At 37.9% G+C, this 21,601-nt stretch overlaps 1 protein-coding gene across 6 annotated transcripts in view; it reads right to left on the minus strand.

The window, feature by feature from the left end:
* The window catches only part of celf6 (CUGBP Elav-like family member 6), a 439,773-nt gene that overhangs the window by 117,407 nt on the left and 300,765 nt on the right, over nt 1-21,601 (minus strand). For all 6 annotated transcript variants that reach the window (XM_062023932.1, XM_062023933.1, XM_062023931.1 and 3 more), the window contains one exon: nt 7,036-7,115. In XM_062023932.1, coding sequence (XP_061879916.1) covers nt 7,036-7,115 — 80 coding nt within the window. The remainder of the gene's footprint in view (nt 1-7,035; nt 7,116-21,601) is intronic.

The following is a 21,601-nucleotide window of genomic DNA, read 5'->3' on the forward strand; positions in this document are numbered from 1 at the left end:
ATTAAACCCAGTTTGTACAGTAACACTGTGTTTGAATTAGTGTTGTCTCGATACCAAAATGCATTTCGATACTTTTCGGTACTTTTTGATACTCTTCTAAATAAAAGGGACCACAAAAATTGCTTTATTGGCTTTATTTTAACAAAAAAATCTTAGGGTACATTAAACATATGTTTTTTATTGCAAATTTGTCCTTAAATAAAATAGTGAATATACAAGACAACTTGTCTTTTAGTAGTAAGTAAGCAAACAAAGGCTCCTAATTTAGCTGCTGACATATGCTGTAACATATTGTGTCATTTATCATTCTATTATTTTGTCAATATTATTAAGGACAAGTGGTCGACAATGAATTAATCTACTTGTTAATTTACTGTTAATATATGCTTACTATCTCTTTTAACATGTTCTATCTACACTTCTGTTAAAATGTAATAATCATTTATTTTTCTGTTGTTTGGATACTTTACATTAGTTTTGGATGATACCACAAATTTGGGTATCAATCCGATACCAAGTCGTTACAGGATCATACATTGGTCATATTTAACCGGTACTTTTTAGAGGCGATATAGTACCGAATAGGATTCATTAGTATCGCGGTACTATACTAATACCGGTATACCGTAAAACCCTAGTTTGAATATAGCAAAATAAAACACTGTACTTTAATCAACTGATTATTTGGCGTACCACTAGATGTAGCCTGCATATCACTAATGGTACACGTACCACAATTTCAGAATCCCCGGGTTCGGGGGCTGATCCAGCAATCTTTGCCTTCTAAGGTATTATCAGAGCTGTAGCTCATATTAACGTTACCAAATACTTCTTAGTCACATTTTATTACTTTCGTAAAATTAAAAAATAAACAGTTTGGGGGCTTCGGTTTTATTTGTACATGAAGTACATGAACCTATCCTCTTCTTTCATTGATACTTTGAATGTAAAAGTCTGATCACCTTCTGTTTTGTCTAAAATGTCAGTTAATCAAAAAAACGGATTAACTCGCTGGACTATAAAGACAATATAACATACATCCGTAAACGTGGATGCATATGCAAAAGTGCAATATATTTATCTGTACAGTAATCTATCTATTTATATCTGCACCTTCTTTTGTAAATGCAAACACTCTGCACCTTATTGCTCTTTTATCCTGCACTACCAGGGGGCGGTAAAGCTCGGTTGGTAGAGTGGCCGTGCCAGCAACTTGAGGGTTCCAGGTTTGATCCCCGCTTCCGCCATCCTAGTCACTGCCGTTGTGTCCTTGGGCAAGACACTTTACCCACCTGCTCCCAGTGCCACCCACACTGGTTTAAATGTAACTTAGATATTGGGTTTCACTATGTAAAGCGCTTTGAGTCACTACAGAAAAAGCGCTATATACATGTAATTCACTTCACTTCACTTCACTACCACGAGCTAATGCAACGAAATGTCTTTCTTATCTGTACTGTAAAGTTCAAATTTGAATGACAATAAAGGAAGTCTAAGTCTAAGTCTTTTTTGACTTCTACAGTGCATCGCTTCACTTTTTCCACATTTTGTTATGTTACATTACATCATTACACTATGGAATAAATTAACGTTTGTCCTTTTACAGACAATACCCTATAATGACAAAGTACAATTTTTTTTAAAATTTGTATTATACAAATGTACAAAAGTACTCACAGACATTGTTTAATATTTTGTTGATGCACCTTTGGCAGCAATTACAGCCTCAAGTCTTTTTGAATACGATGCCACAAGCTTGGCACACCTTTGGTTGGGCAGTTTTGCCCATTCCTCTTTGCCAATTCCTCTTTGCAGCACCTCTCAAGCTCCATCAGGTTGGCTGTGAAGTGTTGGTTTTCATCCAGGATGTCTCTGTACATTGCTGCATTCATCTAAGTCTACTCAGGGAGGTGACCAAGAACCCGATGGTCACTCTGTCAGAGCTACAGCATTTCTCTATGGAGAGAAGATAACTTTCCAGGAGGACAATAATCCCTGCAGCAATCTACCACTCAGGCCTGTATGGTAGAGTGGCCAGAGAGAAGCCATTTCTTAATAAAAGGTGTGTCAATGTACACCTGAAATGCTCACATACCATGAGAAACACAATTCTCTGGTCTGATGAGACAAAGATTGAAGTGTGTGTCAGGCATCATGTTTGGAAGAAACCAGGAACGGCTCATCACCAGGCCAATACCATCTTTATAGCTAAGCATGGTGGTGGCAGCATCATGCTGTGGGGATGTTTTTCAGCAGCAGGAACTGGGAGACTAGTGAGGGTAAAGTTAAAGTTAAAGTCCCAACTATAGTCATACACACACATACACTCCCAGGTGTGGTGAAATTATCCTCTGCATTTGACCCATCCCCATGTTAACCCCCTTGGAGGTGAGGGAAGCAGTGAGCAGCAGCGTTGGCCGCGCTCGGGAATCATTTTGGTGGTTCAACCCCCAATTCCAACCTTTGATGCTGAGTGGAGGCAATGGGTCCCATTTTTATAGTCTTTGGTATGACTGGGCCGGGGTTTGAACTCACGACCTTCCAGTCTCAGGGCGGACACTCTAACCACAAGGCCACTGAGTAGGTCTAGGATAGAGGATAGAGAGAAAGGTGAATTCAGAAATGTACAGAGACATCCCGAATGAAAACCAACGCTACCCATCCAACCCGATGGAGCTTGAGAGGTGCTGCAAAGAGGAATGGGCGAAACTGCCCCAAAGATAGGTGTGCCAAGCTTATGGCATTGTATTTAAAAAGACTAGAGGCTTTAATTGCAGCCAAAGGTGCATCAACAAAGTATTGAGCAAAGGCTGTGAATACTTATGTACATGTGAGTTTTTGTTGTTGTTTATTTTCAATATATTTGCAAATAAAAACATAAATCACATTGTCATTATAGGGTATTGTCTGTAGAATTTTGAGGACGGAAATAGTATCTTTTGGAATAAACCTGTAACATAAAACTATGTGGAAAAATGGAAGCGCTGTGCTTCCGGATGCACTTTACATATAATCTTCCATCATGATAGTTACATTAATTATTCAATTCAGTAGAGAATTATAATATATTTATTGTATTTTGCTTGTGTAAATAAAGTTGTTTTTTTTAACAAAATACGCTGATTTCTTCTGTGGAAAAGAATGGTTTGGTAGTAACAACCCCCTGCTAGCTCACATACGGCACCCTGATTCATTCTGTCGAAGTGTGCATTTCAGTATAACTGTTCTGTATTTAAAGTCATTTTAACAAGAACAATGATGTCAAACATACATTTAATACTGGATAATCTGCAGTGTAAAAAGTAATGGTGTAAAAATATTTCTGGAAATGTTGCTGTATAATGGCGATGCAGTCCTGACTTGCTTGCACACTAAAGCAGATAGGAAATGCTTGCTTATGTACTAAATAAGAAAACAAATAGGCACTCACTACCTTGTCTGGTTTCTATGATGTATTCATTCAGTACACTCAGGACATGGCGTACTGCACAACAACGTGTAAGTTCACAAACGCACTAAACATAAGCAGAGATAAATGTCCATATAGCAATGATTCTTAAACTGTGATACGTGGGCTCCATCTAAATCAGGGGTGTCAAACTCGTTTTAGATTGGGGGCCACATATTGAAAAATCTACTCCCAAGTGGGCTGGACTGGTAAAATCATGGCATATAAGGACAACTTCAGATTGTTTTCTTTGTTTAAAAATAGAACAAGCACATTCTGAAATTGTACAAATCATAATGTTGTTGTTTTGGTTTTTTTACACTTACATGTTGCGGTTAATAGTATTCTATCTTTATTTGTCGTTATTTATACTTTCTGAATAAATTATGTGATAATGTTCATCAGTCAACTCATTAGTGTTAATTTTCAATCCATCAAGATAAAAAACAAAATATCAAAATCAAATTACAGGATGTTATTTATGTAGTTTGATCATTTTCTTCGACTGGTGCACTAACGGCATGTAGTTTATTTATTTTACATACACTGCAAAAGGTCAGTGTTCAAAAACAAGAAAAAAATTATACAAAATTGAGAGGTATTTTATTTTAACTTAGCAAAATTATCTGCCAATAGAACAAGAAAATTCGGCTTGTCAAGACTTTCCAAAACAATTAAAATTAGCTAACCTCAATGAACCCAAAAATACCTTAAAAAAAGTATAGTCTCACTAATAACAAGTACACTTTTCTTGGTAGAAAAAAAAAATAGACCTTTTTGCTCAATATGTTGAAAAATATTCTTAAATTAATAAATGCTAGTGCCATTATCTTGACATAATGATATGCGCTCAGCATCATGATTTTTTTTTTCATGCTTCAAGTAAGAATATATTACTTTAAAAAAGTAGTTTTATACTTGTGAGTGTTGATGACACATCTTTGCAACAGTTGACATTCTAGTTTCAAGCATGTTTTACTCAATATAGGTCATAAAATATCAGCAAGAAGCTGTGATATCTTACTGAGATCATTTAGGACCAAAACCCTTAAAACAAGTAAAACACTCTAACATAAAATCTGCTTAGTGAGAAAAATTATCTTACTAGACAGAAAATAAGCAAATATCACCCTTATTTGAGATATTTAATCTTACTTAGATTTCAGTTTTTGCAGTGTATGTAGCATCATCTACAAAGATACAAAGAATTGCTAATGCGACATCTAGTGGACACATGTAGAAGAGCAGTTTATTTCACAATGTAAAGCGCTTTGAGTCACTTGAGAAAAAGCGCTATATAAATGTAATACACTTCACTTCACTTCACATTTCATTCAAAAATTTCAGCTCATCTTTATACTTTCGCAAATTCATCCCGTGGGCCGGATAAAACCTGTTTGTGGGCCTGATCCGGCCCAGGGGCCGTATGTTTGACACCCCTGATCTAAATAATTACTTAATTAAAGTACAATGTTTTATTTTCCTGTATTCCAACAGAGTTTTACTGTTCAAACGGTGTGTACTGTCAACAGTAGCCAATAATATCAAATAAAACCTCTTTCTTGTTTTCAATGACTACTATGCTATTGTATTTTAATGTTGGTCATAATGGTGGTTATCGGAAAAGTCAAGTGTTTACTAAAGTGGTGCTCGGTGATAAAAGTTTGGGAACCACCAGTCTATAGGATCAGCCTCATATCAGCTTCCTGCAGTTTATATGATCAGGAAATGTGCACATTTAGAGATTTTTTTCAGTTTTTAGCATTTCTATATCTATATCGAATGTACTGACAGGTTTAAGTTAGAACTATACACTACTTTTTATTAGAAATGGCAACAACGGAAGATGCATGTGCATATATGAGCCAGTCTGCCCCACAACAAACTTACTTGTTACAACTAGTGTTGTCCTGATACCAATATTTTTGTACCGGTACTAAAATTATTTTGATACTTTTCGATATTTTTCTAAATAAAGGGGACTTTGTATTGGCTTCATTTAAACAAACAATCTTACAGTACATTAAACAAATGTTTCTTATTGCAAGTTTGTCCTTAAATAAATTAGTGAACATACTGGACAACTTGTCTTTTAGTAGTAAGTAAGCAAACAAAGGTTCCTAATTAGTCTGCTGACGTATGCAGTAACAAATTGTGTCATTTTCCATTCTATTATTTTGTCAAAATTATTAAGGACAAGCTGTAGAAAATGAATTATTAATCTACTTGTTCATTTACTGTTAATATATGCTTACTTTCTCTTTTAACATGTTATATCTACACTTCTGATAAAATGTAATTATCACTTATTCTATTGTTTGATACTTTACATTAGTTTTGATACCACAAATGTGGGTATCATCCAAGTCATTACAGGATCATACATTGGTCATATTTAAAGGCCTCATGTGTCCAGGGACATATTTCCTGAGTTTATAAACATAATATACATTTTAAAACAACAAAAGAAGATGTTGTGATGCCGGTACTTTACAGAGGCGGTATAGTACCGAATATGATTCATTAGTATTGCGGTACTATACTTATACTGGTTGTTCATTTACTGTTAATATATGCTTACTTTCTCTTTTAACATGTTATATCTACACTTCTGATAAAATGTAATTATCACTTATTCTATTGTTTGATACTTTACATTAGTTTTGATACCACAAATGTGGGTATCATCCAAGTCATTACAGGATCACACATTGGTCATATTTAAAAGCCTCATGTGTCCAGGGACATATTTCCTGAGTTTATAAACATAATATACATTTTAAAACAACAAAAGAAGATGTTGTGATGCCGGTACTTTACAGAGGCGGTATAGTACCGAATATGATTCATTAGTATCGCGGTACTATACTTATACTGGTTGTTCATTTACTGTTAATATATGCTTACTTTCTCTTTTAACATGTTATATCTACACTTCTGTTAAAATGTAATAATCACTTATCATTCTATTGTTTGATACTTTACATTAGTTTTGATACCACAAATGTGGGTATCATCCAAGTCGTTACAGGATCATACATTGGTCATATTCAAAGGCCTCATGTGTCCAGGGACATATTTCCTGAGTTTATAAACATAATATACATTTTAAAACAAAGAAGGAAGATGTTGTGATGCCGGTACTTTACAGAGGCGGTATAGTACAGAATATGATTAATTAGTATCACGGTACTATACTTATACACGGTATACCGTACAACCCTAGTTACAACTGAATAAAGATTAGCACAAAGCTTTTGAGGTAAACCTCTACCATTAATGGAGATATCCGAACATGTCACTAAAGTCTTAAATTCCCAACGGCTGGAAGTCTGGAAGAAGTCAAGATTGTTTTATAAATATCTCCGCCATGCCTCCCTGGTTTGAAATACACATTTTTTGTGACACTTGGACATCTACAACACAAAAACAGGTACAAACAAGTACGAAAAGTTTGTTTTCCATGATCGGACCCCTTTAAACCAGTGCAGAAAACATTTTTTTTCCCCCCTGTGATTAAACCCTAAATTAGCAAAGGTGTTAGAGACAATTCAGTTATTAGTGTGCTGAGGGAGTGTATTACTTACAGGCATAGTCTGTCCGCCGTGCAAGCTGTTGATAGCAGCCTGGGCTTCTGCGTGGCTGGAGAATTTGACGAAAGCACAGCCTGTAAACACACACAAAAGAGAGACAAACATCAGGCAGATGGCCTCGGATTTGTTAAAAAAAAAAAAAAAAATCACCAGTTTATTGTCTTCACGTTATCTGAACTATAAATATATTCTGGTCACTTGTGTGTGTTGGGCTCGTCACTAAAGGCATTAAGTGGCATGGAACATTCCGTCTCCCGCCCACCAGCGCTAATTCCACCCGTTTCACATCGGAGCTTGAAGCCATTTGCAATGAAGCTTTGTTTGTGCCTATTAATCTGTTTAATATTTACACATTGTGATTTGTGTGCAGTCACTCATAAAGGAGATTATCACCACAAAAGCGTCATTTTATAATCCCGCCTATCCAACGGAATCAACATATTCGAGACGTCGGCTAGAAGGGGATTTTTATCGCCTCAAAGGACATCGAAATCATCTTAAATCTCTTGTGTTAAGTTTCAGGAAGGAAGAGTCAACATAAGAAGTTGGCCAGGACACACAAGTGAGCTTTGTTGGATTAATGATATTAAAATGTGATTCACGTGGATCATATTGATGCCCATGGCAAGTTTGAGAAGCTTAGACGTTCTGGTCACAGGATCAGGTATTTTACGTGAGTTAGACTACATTACTTTAACATAGAGTACATAAACTGCACTAAAATATACCGGAAAGTCGTACAATTTGAATCAGTCAGGAGCTGTATGGTCCTAATGGACTATATAAAGAGTATGCCGCTCTATCCTATTTTTATGCTTGGCCTCAGGTCGCTCATGTTTTAACTTGGAAGGCTGTCTAATTAACAACCTCACATATTTTATTTTTTTATTCTATTTGAATGGAACCAGGCAAACATTTCCTAAACTGAGATAAATTGGACTGGAAATACTAATTTATTCAATATAATCACATTTTGTAGGCATGGCATTTCATGAAAGCTTTTTTTTGTTGTATTTCCTAATAATTAATACTTGTCCAGGGTGTACCCCGCCTTCCGCCCGATTGTAGCTGAGATAGGCTCCAGCGCCCCCCCGCGACCCCGAAGGGAATAAGCGGTAGAAAATGGATGGATGGATGGATAACACTTGCATTAACTTTGAGCATGTTTGTCTTAGAGTTGTCCCGATACCAATGTATTTCGATATTTTTCAAAATAAAGAGGACTACGAAAATGTCATTATTGGCTTTATTTTAACAGAAAATCTTATGGTACATTAAACTAATGTGTGTCAAAAAACAATTTTGGCATTAAATAACATACTGAACATAGTGAACAATGTATCTTTTAGTAGTAATTAAGCAAACAGGTTACAAAGGCCATTTTTTTAGCTGACGTACGCAGTAACATATTGCGTCATTTCTGATTGTATTGTTTTGTCAAAATTATGAGGTACACGAAAGTGGCTGGATTATTATTCTGTTTATTTACTGTAAATATGTGCTTACTTACTGTTTTAACATGTTCTATCTACTGTTGTCCACTGTCACTTCTGTTGTTTGGATACTTTACATATACGTTTTGGGTGATATTACAAGTTAGGGTATCGATCCAATACCAAGTAGTTACAAGGTCATACATTGGTTATAAGTAGTGTTTTAAATTGTCTAGGGACGCATTTCTTCCTTTAATAAACTTTAAAATCAGACAAAATATTTTGTGATAATAAAAATATGGTATCGTTACAGTCAGTATTTGTATAGATGCACCCATCTGTTTACATTCAGGAGTGCTAGCTTGCTGTTAGCGGTTATCTATTGTATCCTACGGTGTGTAGTGAAGCATGTTTAGCTGGAATAGCTAAAACACTGCGAAGGGTCGTTAGCCGCTATCTAGCTGTGTTTTAAAGCAGCGCTTGCAGAGTGGTGCTTTAGTATTTATAGCTTTACCTTTATTGTTAGTTTTAAAGCCAAAACATGTCCATTCTACCTCTTTTGTCTCTACACCGTTTCTGCTTGAAAGTGTTCTGTGTGTCCATCTAGCGTGTTGTTTCAATGCGCCTCAGCTCATATTACCAGCAACGTCACCACGGCGCGCCATCATGTCCATTAAAAAAAATAAATATATATATATATATATATATATATATATATATATATATATATATATATATATATATATATATATATATTTTAAAAGCAGTATAGTACCTTTTTTTAATTAACACAGATTTGTTTTTAGATGCATGTATATATTTTTGCATGTCATAGTTAATAATGCAAATTAGATGACGACATCATATTGCAGGGTCCCTGGCCATGCTGCTCCCATCATTGTGGTAGCTGCAGTTTATTGATGGGAAATCGGTTAGATAACAATTGATCTCTCACAACACAATATTCACACTTTGGACAATGTGAAGTGTACCTTGTCTTGCCAGCTATTTAGACTACAGTAACTTACTTTGTTTTCAGTGGATATATTAATATGACTATTATTATTATTATTATTATATATATAACATAATTATATTATTATTTTTAATAACAAACATATCCTCTAAAGTATAGTTGACTCTAAAGTACATCAAGGTAAAAATGGTATTACCTTTGTCCTTTGAGGATATAGAAACAAATGTTTTCTGAAATCTAAAGGGGTTTACTCACTTTTATGAAATACTGTACATAGAACTGATTATTTTGCGGTTGCCTGCAACTTTACAGTCTAAAGTCCCATTAATGGGTGGAACTTCCAAATCAAACATTTCAGAAGTCAAAAAATAACAAAAAAGCTGAAACACTTGTAACGTCACACACGATTTTCAGATATTGGTCACAACTTTTGCAAATGTATTAAATCTCAGCAGGGCTTATGAAGGCTATTAGAGGCAGTATATTTGTGCAGACACATTCCCATTATATGATACTCTGGTGTCTTTAAATAGTCAGTAGTTGTACTTTACTTTAGTTGTACTTAATTATACTTTTATTAGCATCCCCTTTTCAAAAAGGACATCCTTATGAATTTAAGTGTTCATAAATATGCAATCACATGTTCACCTTTTTGGACATTTTCTATCGATTGATAGATACTAACATGATGCTATAAGCACATGTTTAACTACAAACAAAACTACTCATAAACTCATCAAAAGGAGGTTTAAGAACTTTCAGCACCTCTTAACTTATTGCAGCTTATGTTTGTCTCTGTAAACCAGGGATTCTCAAACTGTGGCACGTGGACTCCATCTAGTGGTACGCCAAATTATCACTTAATTAAACCCCGAACAGGACAAGCGGTAGAAAATGGATGCATTAATTAAAGTACAGTGTTTTATTTTCAATACTCAAACTGTGTGTAATGTTAGAGTGTCCAAAAAATTATTAAATGTACTTGTTTAATGACATTACTGCCTTGTTTTAATGAATACTTAAAGGCCTACTGAAACCCACTACTACCGACCACACAGTCTGATAGTTTATATATCAATGATGAAATCTTAATATTGCAACACATGCCAATACGGCCGGGTTAAATTAGTAAAGTGCAATTTTAAATTTCCCGCAAAATATTCTGCTAAAAACGTCTAGGTATGATGACGTTTGCGCGTGACGTCACGGATTGTGCGGACATATTGGGACACCATTGTGGCCAGCTATTAAGTCGTCTGTTTTCATCGCAAAATTCCACAGTATTATGGACATCTGTGCTGGTGAATCTTTTGCAATTTGTTTAATGAACAATGAAGACAGCAAAGAAGAAAGCTGTAGGTGGGATCGGTGTATTAGCGGCTGGCTGCAGCAACACAACCAGGAGGACTTTGAGTTGGATAGCAGACGCGCTACCGTGAGTACGGAGCTTTGGCTTTCAAACATTTGATCGCTTGCCCGTACGTGCGTGGCGCTATGTTCATGTCATGTACGTATCTTTGGGGAAATATATGTGCTGTATGAACTTTACGGAGGTGAACGGTACTTTGAGCTGTGGGATTGAGTGTGTTGTGCGGGTGTTTGAGTTGTATTGGTGGGTTATATGGACGGGAGGGGGGAGGTATTTGTTATGCGGATTAATTTGTGGCATATTAAATATAAGCCTGGTTGTGTTGTGGCTAATAGAGTATATATATGTCTTGTGTTTATTTACTGTTTTAGTCATTCCCAGCTGAATATCAGGTTCCACCCGCCTCTCACAGCATCTTCCCTATCTGAATCGCTTCCACTGTCCTCTAATCCTTCACTCTCACTTTCCTCATCCACAAATCTTTCATCCTCGCTCAAATTAATGGGGTAATCGTCGCTTTCTCGGTCCGAATCGCTCTCGCTGCTGTTGGCCATGATTGTAAACAATGTGCAGATGTGAGGAGCTCCACAACCTGTGACGTCACGCTACTTCCGGTACAGGCAAGGCTTTTTTATCAGCGACCAAAAGTTGCGAACTTTATCGTCGATGTTCTCTACTAAATCCTTTCAGCAAAAATATGGCAATATCGCGAAATGATCAAGTATGACACATAGAATGGATCTGCTATCCCCGTTTAAATAAGAACATTTCATTTCAGTAGGCCTTTAAGCTTACTACGCTACTGTATTTAATGTGGGTCATTATGGTGGTACTTGGAGAGCCAAGTTTATTCTGAGGTGGTGATACAAGTTTGAGAACCACTGCTGTAAACAATTGACAACATCATTAATAACTAATTTATAATTTATTTACAGCCTAATTGTCGACAGATACAGTATTACTTAATACATTTCCTGTGCAGTTAGTTAGAACATATTAATTCCACTTTACATGATTTCCTATGAGAAACAAACAGGGTCAAGGATTGTATTGTGTTTGGCTCCCGGAGGTCCCGCTGCACCATCATTGTCAAAATCATGTAAACACACACTCACTTTGACTTATTTTAGCTATGCTGCACCCCAAGAAGAAAGGGTGATCCGGTGCAAAAACATCTCCAATTAAATGGAAGTGCCACAACCTCATAAATTATAGTCGGAAGTTTTTCTGAATTTGACGGCTCCGTATGAGTCGGGGCGAAAGAGGAGAGAAGAGGGATTGTATTGCTTTCAAGTGAAGTGGGGATCTCGCGCTGCCTTTTGAATTCCCCGGGTAGTAATATGTATGCATGAATTCCATCTTGCTGGATGGGTGACATTTATAACACAACTTAATTATAGAGCTAAAAGCCATCTCTCTATTATTCCTGACAACTCGGAGGGCTCTATTCAATTCCGGCAGCAAAGTAGTTTTGAGGAGCGAGGGGCGATGTTAAACTTCTTGGCCTTTCTATTGGGTGAAGAAGGGCGCTGAAAAGCTAGCAAGGGCAGCATGCATTTTACGTCAACACGGCAAGTATAGGGGCCGCATCGTGGAGGTGATAGTGCAGTTAATTTCGAGGCTAGCCTCATTTAAATTACCGGCTTATCCAGAAGCCACTTGCTGGTAAGTGCAGTGAGTGACATGAAAAGACACCCGTTGACCTTTTCGTCTCGAAGTTTGTATTTTATTGGTCTGCAAGACTGCAAAGGAAGCTCAACTTCCCTTAAAAAGTAGTCAAATGTGTACTTTTGTGTTTACATACAATATTTATATAAATTATTTCTTTTTATTCAACCCTTGTGTTATGTTCATATTGTTGTTACTCAGCCAGCGTTTGTGGGTCTGATAGACCCGTTGCATTTTGTGGCTTTTAAAGCCTCACAATGAAACACTTTTATGTTAAAATGCTGAACAGATGTTTATTGGGATAAGGTAAACATCTGTTCAGTATTTTAACATAAAAGTGTTTGATTGTGAGGCATTAAAAGCCACAAAAGGCAACGGGTCCATCAGACACACAAACGCTGGCTGAGTAACAACAATATGAACGTTGCACGGGAAATTTCTCTGCCAGTTTCTGCATCCCACAGGGATTCTTCTTTTGTGTTTCTGCACCTGCGGTTCCCACACAAGGTTGCAACATTGTTTGTCAACACTGTCTGCTCTCATTTTCTCGCACATTTGACCCTCTGATGTTCTGTGTACCTACACTCTGTCCTCCTCCTGTCTAGGCCTGCTCTGTGTGTGTGTCTGTGTGTGTGTCTGTGTGTGTGTGTGTGTGTGTGTGTGTGTGTGTGTGTTTGTGCGTGTGTGTGTGTGTGTGTGTGTGTGTGTGTGTGTGTGTGTGTGTGTGTGTGTGTGTGTGTGTGTGTGTGTGTGTGTGTGTGGGTGCTTGTGGTACATCAATTTCCACACTTCTATTAGTCCCGGGTCCAGTGGACCCGGACATCTTATATGTAATAGAAATGTGTAGGGGGGGGTGTATGGTGTGTGGTCATTAAATATGTATTCTGATATATGTTCTTCACAGAAAATGAGCCAAAGTCAGTGAGTCTCAGTTTGAAAAATTAATTAATTGTATCATTTTTCTTTTAATAAAAAAATGAAAACGGGTCCCACAGACCCGAACACCACATAAGGGTTAAAAAACCGTAACTGTACATGCTCTGTTTTTGAGTAACATAATGATTTCAAGTGTCTTAAGAATAAGATTTAGGCCCACCATAAAAGGGGGGCTACCGGGGGCTGCGGTGATTGTTTTATGACTGGAAGTGAAGGGGGGTTTTATGACCCACAGTAAGTGGGCGTGGCCTCCATGGACCCACTAGTTAAGGGGGGCTAGCGGGGGATTGAATTATGACGGAAGTGGGCATGGCCTAAACCTGCATTGATCTGGACTGTCTCCTAACACTAACATCCGTCATTTTTAAAGACACAGTTCTGGACTCCACCCAAGATGGTTCTATTACGTGCCAAAATTACAAGCTGTAATACTCTTGTCAGCCTGTAGGGGTAAATCATTAAGAACTTCAACCAAAATGGTGGATAGCTTGCAAAAAACTACAAAATTAAAATGGCGGCCGGATATGATGTATACTTCCTGTTTCCGGTTTAGGCCATGCCCACTTCCGGGGTCATAAATCATTCCTCCGCTAGCCCCCCTTAACTAGTGGGTCCATGGAGGCCACACCCACTTCCTGGGGATCAAATAACCTGCTCAGTGGCCTAGTGGTTAGAGTGTCTGTCCTGAGATCGGGAGGTTGTGAGTTCAAATCCCGGCCCATTCATACCATAGACTATAAAAATGGGCTACATAACACGCAATGGTGGTTCTTTGGTCAAAATGTTGCATAGATTCTGTTTTACAGACCATCTTCAAGCTGCTTTCTGACCGTCTCTTCAGGATGCTCTGTTTTGTGGGCAGTCTTATTTACGTGCCTCGACTTTGACTGCATCTTCTCCTCGTCATTCATGATCTAGTTTTTAGCCCTTCCATATGGAGTCTACTGACAGATATACATTTTAATTGTACGCTGGTTTTTGACTACAGCGTCGGACTACAATGGCAATGTGCAAAGATCTACAGATGCATTTCTACCATATATAGAGATTAACAATTGGAAAAACATCACAAATTGGGCAAACTCCAAACAGTTCGTTTTGAGGACGTATGGAGGAAGGCAATATTGTTTTATAAATATGTCCGCCATGGTTTAACATTGTCAGGACTAATGCAGATCCAAAATACACAAAAAACAGGTGCCAAGAATAGTTGGATTTGCATAATAGGTCATTTTTAAACAGACCAAATAAACGACAAACGTGAACTGGGAGGTGAGTCTCTTCACATAATCACCAAGCAACGTTGAATTGTATTGGCTTCTGTTTCCACTCATCTTTTATGCCGTTACTGGTAACTTCCAGTGGTGACATCACAAAAAATGCCAAAGAAATATCCAAGTGTGTGCAGTTAATGCTTTAAATGTCAACTTATTACACCACAATTTGTCGCCATGCATTCTGGTTCTACGGTCATCGTCACACTTTTCTCCTTTGCCAGCATTGCAAAGCATCACAAAAAAAATCAAATGTAAAAGAAAAACTGTGCTGAAGTCTGATGACATTCTGAGAACCAGCGTCCTCTGCAGTGGACGGCAGGGCGCGGTGGGTAGAGGGGCCGTACCAGCAACTTGAGGGCTCCAGGTTCGATCCTCGCCTCTGCCATCCATGGGCAAGACACTTCACCTTGCTCCCAGTGCCGCTTACACTGGTGTATGAATGTGTGGTGGTGGTCGGAGGGGCCGTAGGCGCAAATTGTCAGCCATGTTTCCGTCTGTCTACTCCAGGGCAGCTGTGGCTACAAATGTAGCTTACCACCAACATAGTGGGAATGTGGAGTGAATGAATGATGTGTTCTCACTTCTCTGTGAGTGCTTTGAGTGTCTAGTGCAGGGGTCACCAACGCGGTGCCCGCGGGCACCAGGTAGCCCGTAAGGACCAGATGAGTAGCCCGCTGGCCTGTTCTAAAAATAGCTCAAATAGCAGCACTTACCAGTGAGCTGCCTCTATGTTTTAAATTTTATTTATTTACTAGCAAGCTGGTCTCGCTTTGCCCGACATTTTTAATTCTAAGAGAGACAAAACTCAAATAGAATTTGAAAATCCAAGAAAATATTTTAAAGACTTGGTCTTCACTTGTTTAAATTAATTCATTAATGTTTTTACTTTGCTTCTTATAACTTTCAGAAAGACAATTTTAGAGAAAAAATGATTTTAGGATTTTTAAACACATATACATTTTTACCTTTTAAATTCCTTCCTCTTGTTTCCTGACAATTTAAATCAATGTTCAAGTAAATTAATTGTTTTTATTGTAAAGAATAATAAATACATGTTAATTTAATTCTTCATTTTAGCTTCTGTTTTTTCGACGAAGAATATTTGTTAAATATTTCTTCAAACGTATTTTGATTAAAATTCAAAAAAATTATTCTGGCAAATCTAGAAAATCTGTAGAATCAAATTTAAATCTTATTTCAAAGTCTTTTGAATTTCTTTTAAAATTTTTGTTCTGGAAAATCTATAAGAAATAATGATTTGTCTTTGTTAGAAATATAGCTTGGTCCAATTTGTTATATATTCCAACAAAGTGTAGATTGGATTTTAACCTATTTAAAACATGTCATCAAAATTCTAAAATTAATCTTTATCAGGTAACATTACTAATGATGTTCCATAAATTGTTTTTTAATTTTTTCAAAAAGATTCGAATTAGCTAGTTTTTCTCTTCTTTTTTTCGGTTGAATTTTGAATTATAAAGAGTCGAAATTGAAGATAAACTATGTTTCAAAATTTAATTGTCATTTTTTTCATGTTTTCTCCTCTTTTAAACCGTTCAATTAAGTGTACATATCATTAATTATTAATAATAAAATAGAGTTAAAGGTAAATTGAGCAAATTGGCTATTTCTGGCAATTTATTTAAGTGTGTATCAAACTGGTAGCCCTGCGCATTAATCAGTACCCAAGAAGTAGCTCTTGGTTTCAAAAAGTTGGTGACCCTTGGTCTAGTGTATAGAAAAGCGCTATATAAATCTAATGCATTATTGTTTCATTTGTGTGTGGACTTTTTATGTCAAATGTCCACTGCAGAGAATGTACAGTAGTCTGTCATGTCACACGACTTCACATGTTGCACTTAAATACACTATATTTCCAAAAGTATTTGGCCACCCATCTAAATGATCAGAATCAGGTGTCCTAATCACTTGGCCCAGCCAAGTGTATAAAATCAAGCACTTAGGCATGGAGACTGTTTCTACAAACATTTGTGAAAGAATGGGCCGCTCTCAGGAGCTCAGTGATTTCCAGCGTGGAACTGTCATAGGATGCCGCCTGTGCAACAAATCCAGTCGTGAAACTTCCTCGCTCCTAAATATTCCAAAGTCAACAGCCGGCTTTATTATAAGAAAATTGAAGAGTTTGGGAACAACAGCAACTCAGCCACCAAGTGGTAGGCCACGTAAACTGACAGAGAGGGGTCAGTGGATGTTGAAGCGCATAGTGCAAAGACTTTCTGCACAGTCAGTTGCTAAAGAGCTCCAAACTTCATGTGACCTTCCAATTAGCCCACGTACAGTACGCAGAGAGGTTCATGGAATGGGTTTCCTTGGGCAAGCAGCTGCATCTAAGCCATACATCACCAAGTCCAATGCAAAGTGTCAGATGCAGTGGTGTAAAACACGTCGCCACTGGACTCTAGAGCAGTGGAGACGCGTTCTCTGGACTGATGAATCCCGTTTTTCCATCTGAAAATCTGATGGAAGAGTCTGGGTTTGGAGGTTGCCAGGAGAACGGTACATTTTGGACCGCATTGTACCGAGTGTGAAATCTAGTGGAGGAGGAATTATGGTGTGGAGTTGTTTTTCAGGGGTTGGGCTTGGCCCCTTAGTTCCAGTGAAAGGAGCTTTGAATGCTCCAGGATACCAAAACATTTTGGACAATTTCATGCTCCCAACTTTGTGCGAACAGTTTGGAGCGGGCCCCTTCCTCTTCCAACATGACATAAGGACCATAAAGATCCATAAAGACATGGATGACAGAGTCTGGTGTGGATGAACTGGACTGGCCTGCACAAAGTCCTGACCTGAACCTGATAGAACACCTTTGGAATGAATTAGACTGGAGACTGAGAGCCAGGCCTTCTCAACCAAAAGTTGGACAGACATCATATTGAACCCTATGGGCTAGGAATGGGAAGGCACTTCAAGTTCATATGTGCGTTAAGGCAGGTGGCCAAATACTTTTGGCAATAATAAATAACTGTTGACATTGCACTTTGGCCGTAGTCTACCAAGCAGCCAAGACACTACCACCTGTGCTCATGCAATTGAACGAGACTGTGGGTCCAAACTTTTGAATACTACTGTACTTTTACGGAAATTTGCATGACATTAGGGGCATTCCACTTGCCAGTAAAGGGAGCATATGGCAGATGGAGAGAGAGGGAAGCGCGAGGAGGGTGAAAAGGAGTGAACGTGTGAACGAGGGAGAAAAGTATAGCTCCTGTCTGACACAGCAACACCAGCCCCATTTCATTTTATATGCTGTCAATCAGCCCCAGGCGTCTGAGCAGACAGGAAGAAAGGAAAACGCGGGAGGGTGGGGAAGCTGAAATAGTGTGGAAGCAAGAAAAAGAATGTAGTGAGCGACACAAAGAAATAGAGCCGGGATTAACAACCAGAGTAAGCGATGTGGACACAGAAAGGCTGGTGGTTCGATACAGCGAGCCTTTTCTCATTGATTTAATCAGAGGACGCATGCATTATCTCCCATTCCCTTGCTGACACACACACACACACACACATACAACCTCGTTAGGATGAAGAAGTCACCGCTCACAGAGAGACGGGATGCTTGTACAGAGCCGCGGACCCCCTGTGCTCGAGTTTCACCGACTTCCAGAACCATTCAGGCATGTGTGGTGCATTTGAATGTGACGTCCATTTTCTTGCAAGCATTTCAATTGAGTCGAGTATGACAAGGGTACCAAGTAGGGGTGGCATTTGAGTAACTTGGGAACATTTTAATGAGATAGTGAATCTCTATGCTGCATGTTCTGAATTCCTGTTTACATGACCGGGTCATATTAACCAGAATAATGTATAACAGCTAAGGTTTGTGTGGATACAAACCTCAGCTGACCTCTTATTCTTCTCATATAGACTTTAAACTATTTGGTTGTACCTAGATACCCACTTTTCGTACAGCAGCCACACAACAAACTAGTCCCCTTTCCCGTGTATCATTCAGCAGAAACAAGTCCCCAAACAAAGAATCCCACGTTGTGTTGTTAATACACAGCGTGAGTCCAATGTGTTTTCATCACACAACGTTCCTGTTGGCCTGCTCTCAACTCCAAAAGTCATTCCCTCTCAGCTTTGTCGCCCCTCTATGACAACATCACTGGTTGACTGTAGTTGTTGGCTTACTCACACACTTACGGTGTGTTCTATTCGTACTGGGAAGTCAGAATTTCAACTGGAACACCCCTCTTGGTTTGATTTCCGACTGGGAACGTAGAAGCATTCTCACCACCCTCGACTTTGTTTCAAACTGGATGCTAACAATGATATACACTTGTATATAATTCGTTATTAGCACTTCTGATTCGTTTTTGTCGCACTAAATCAGTCATACACAATGTATTGTTAAACGTTGATATATTGTAAGGTCAGACTAGATCTGACCAATCTAAGTCTAAGACTAGATCTGACCAATCGAAGTCTAAGACTAGATCTGACCAATCGAAGTCTAAGACTAGATCTGACCAATCGAAGTCTAAGACTAGATCTGACCAATCAAAGTCTAAGACTAGATCTGACCAACCTAACTCTATAAGCATGAACTGATTAAACCTACTTGAATGAGACCAAACCAAACAGTCCAGTTGCGATCAATTGAATGTCCTGAGATTGTAACGTTACTGTAGTGTAAACCAAATGTATTTCATGTGTTTGATACACTCTGCATTGCTAGCAATAGCATCTGTGTTTCCTCTCCATCCACTGTGTTTGAAGGTTGCAGAAAAAATAGCTTTAAAAAAAAAAAAAAAAAGCCTAAAATAGTTAGACACACAATGTACTTTCTTGGCAGAAGAAACATTAAATATTGTTCTGGCTTCAAAAGATCCATATTATTTTTATTTGAGTGTGTAAATATGTTTATCTTCCATTTTAATTTGTAAATGCTTTCGAATGTTTTTTTTAAAAATACGTGTAAATTAGTTGAGCACTTTGACATCACGTCACACAAGTTCACTTCAAATGTAATTAGAACAATGGATCTGGATTACCTGAACTATGCGATGTAAATACAGCTCAGGAATCTAAGAACCCCAAGGAGAATACATTCAGTAGCTAAAGTCGAAGTTACACACTGGAATTCAACGTAATTATTGTTCATTTGTAATCTGTCATCAGCATAGCATATTTTTGCAGTGCCTCTGTTGTGTCCAGTTGTTGGAATTCAGTCATCACTCAGCGTACACTTTCTTTGTCATGGATTGCATTTGATATCAAATATTTCAGTTTGCCTGAAAACATAGACAGCACAATGATATCCTTAGTAGTTTTTAGAGGTGCTCAAAAAAATACAAAAAATAACAAATGTTATTCACTGTGATTCTGAATTGATTCATCATTTTCAAGAATGTATCTATTAAAAAAAAGACTGATACTGTTGCTTTTATTACATTTTTTGGTGTTTATTTTTTGTAGTATTGAATTTAATTTAAATAAAGTGGAACCTCAATTTATAAACGCCTCTATTTGCATCCTTTTGGTTTAGGAACCTTTACATCGCACCAAATATGCCTGTATGTGAACCATGTCTCGGCCTACGAATACTTCATTGACTACGTTTACAATGCAGGCCGAAGTGGCCCAAATCTGATTTTTGAGATCGGATTTTTTCCAGCTGACTGTATGTGCTGCAAAAAAAGTGTGATTTTTATCAGACTCCAGTGTAAACGTGCACAGGCCCCCAATGTGACCTCAATGTGACCTCGACATCACTTGCATTCGCACTTTGATAAAGTAAAAACAAAAGGAAGTTGACCGGGAGAAAGTCGCTACTACTACAAAATAAAGTAAAAGTCGCAACACCTTAGAAATTTGTTTTTTTTACGTGGAAGTAAATGAAAGTGATATAATGTATGAACGGATATATATAGTGTAATATATTTGGGATGCTTATAATCTGTTTATGGCTGTTAAGTTGAAGAGACACGGACATCAGCATAGATCTACGGGAGCTTTATTTTTTAACTCATATGTAAGCAAATACGCCTGCAGCGTCAATTCCTGTCTTTCAACAAACACTATTGCTTCGGAATCAAAATACATTTTCATATATTACAGATAGGGTATTATTTGCGCACTGATGACAAATGATGCGCGGAAAATTCAGTCGTCTTAAATAAAAAACGAAACCGGATGTTGTGATGAAATATCCATTTCGGCTGGCGACTGCGTCTTTCCAGTACACACGAATGACGTAGCTCGCCCAAAGCTGACGAAAAAAATAACATACAGGTCGGATTGTGTTTAGACTGAAGTCACATTTGAAAAGATCAGATTCAGGACTACCTCCTGATGTGGCCTGAATCGAATGCCAAAAGATTAGATTTGAAGCACTTTGGAGCGTTTAGACTGGCAAAAACATCAGATCTGTGTCACTTGAGGGTAAGATTGTACGGTATACTGGTATAGTACCGCGGTACTAATAAATCATGTACAGTACTATACCGCCTCTGAAAAGTACCGGTCCGACACGTTTATTAACTCAGGAAATATGTCCCTGGACACATGAGGACTTTGAATATGACCAATGTATGATCATGTAACGACTTGGTATCGGATTGATACCCAAATTTGTGGTATCATCCAAAACTAATGTAAAGTATCAAAACATAAGAATAAGTAATTATTTCATTTTAACAGAAGTGTAGATAGAACATCTTAACACTAGAAGTCCCAGCATTTTTCTGTCTACCTAGAAGACCCAGAGAGGGGTCATTTGGCCCGACGCTTTTCCCGAATACACTAATCACTCATTTTGTTATGGTAATGAGGCTGTTAGGGGCAGTTTGTCTAGGTAGACAGAAAAATTATACATGTGGGAAATGCCGAAAGGAGCAATGGCAGTGCCAGGATTGTGAGTGACTGCTCAAATGTATGT

Source organism: Entelurus aequoreus, linkage group LG02 (assembly GCF_033978785.1).
Source record: "Entelurus aequoreus isolate RoL-2023_Sb linkage group LG02, RoL_Eaeq_v1.1, whole genome shotgun sequence".
Lineage (NCBI taxonomy): Eukaryota > Metazoa > Chordata > Actinopteri > Syngnathiformes > Syngnathidae > Entelurus > Entelurus aequoreus.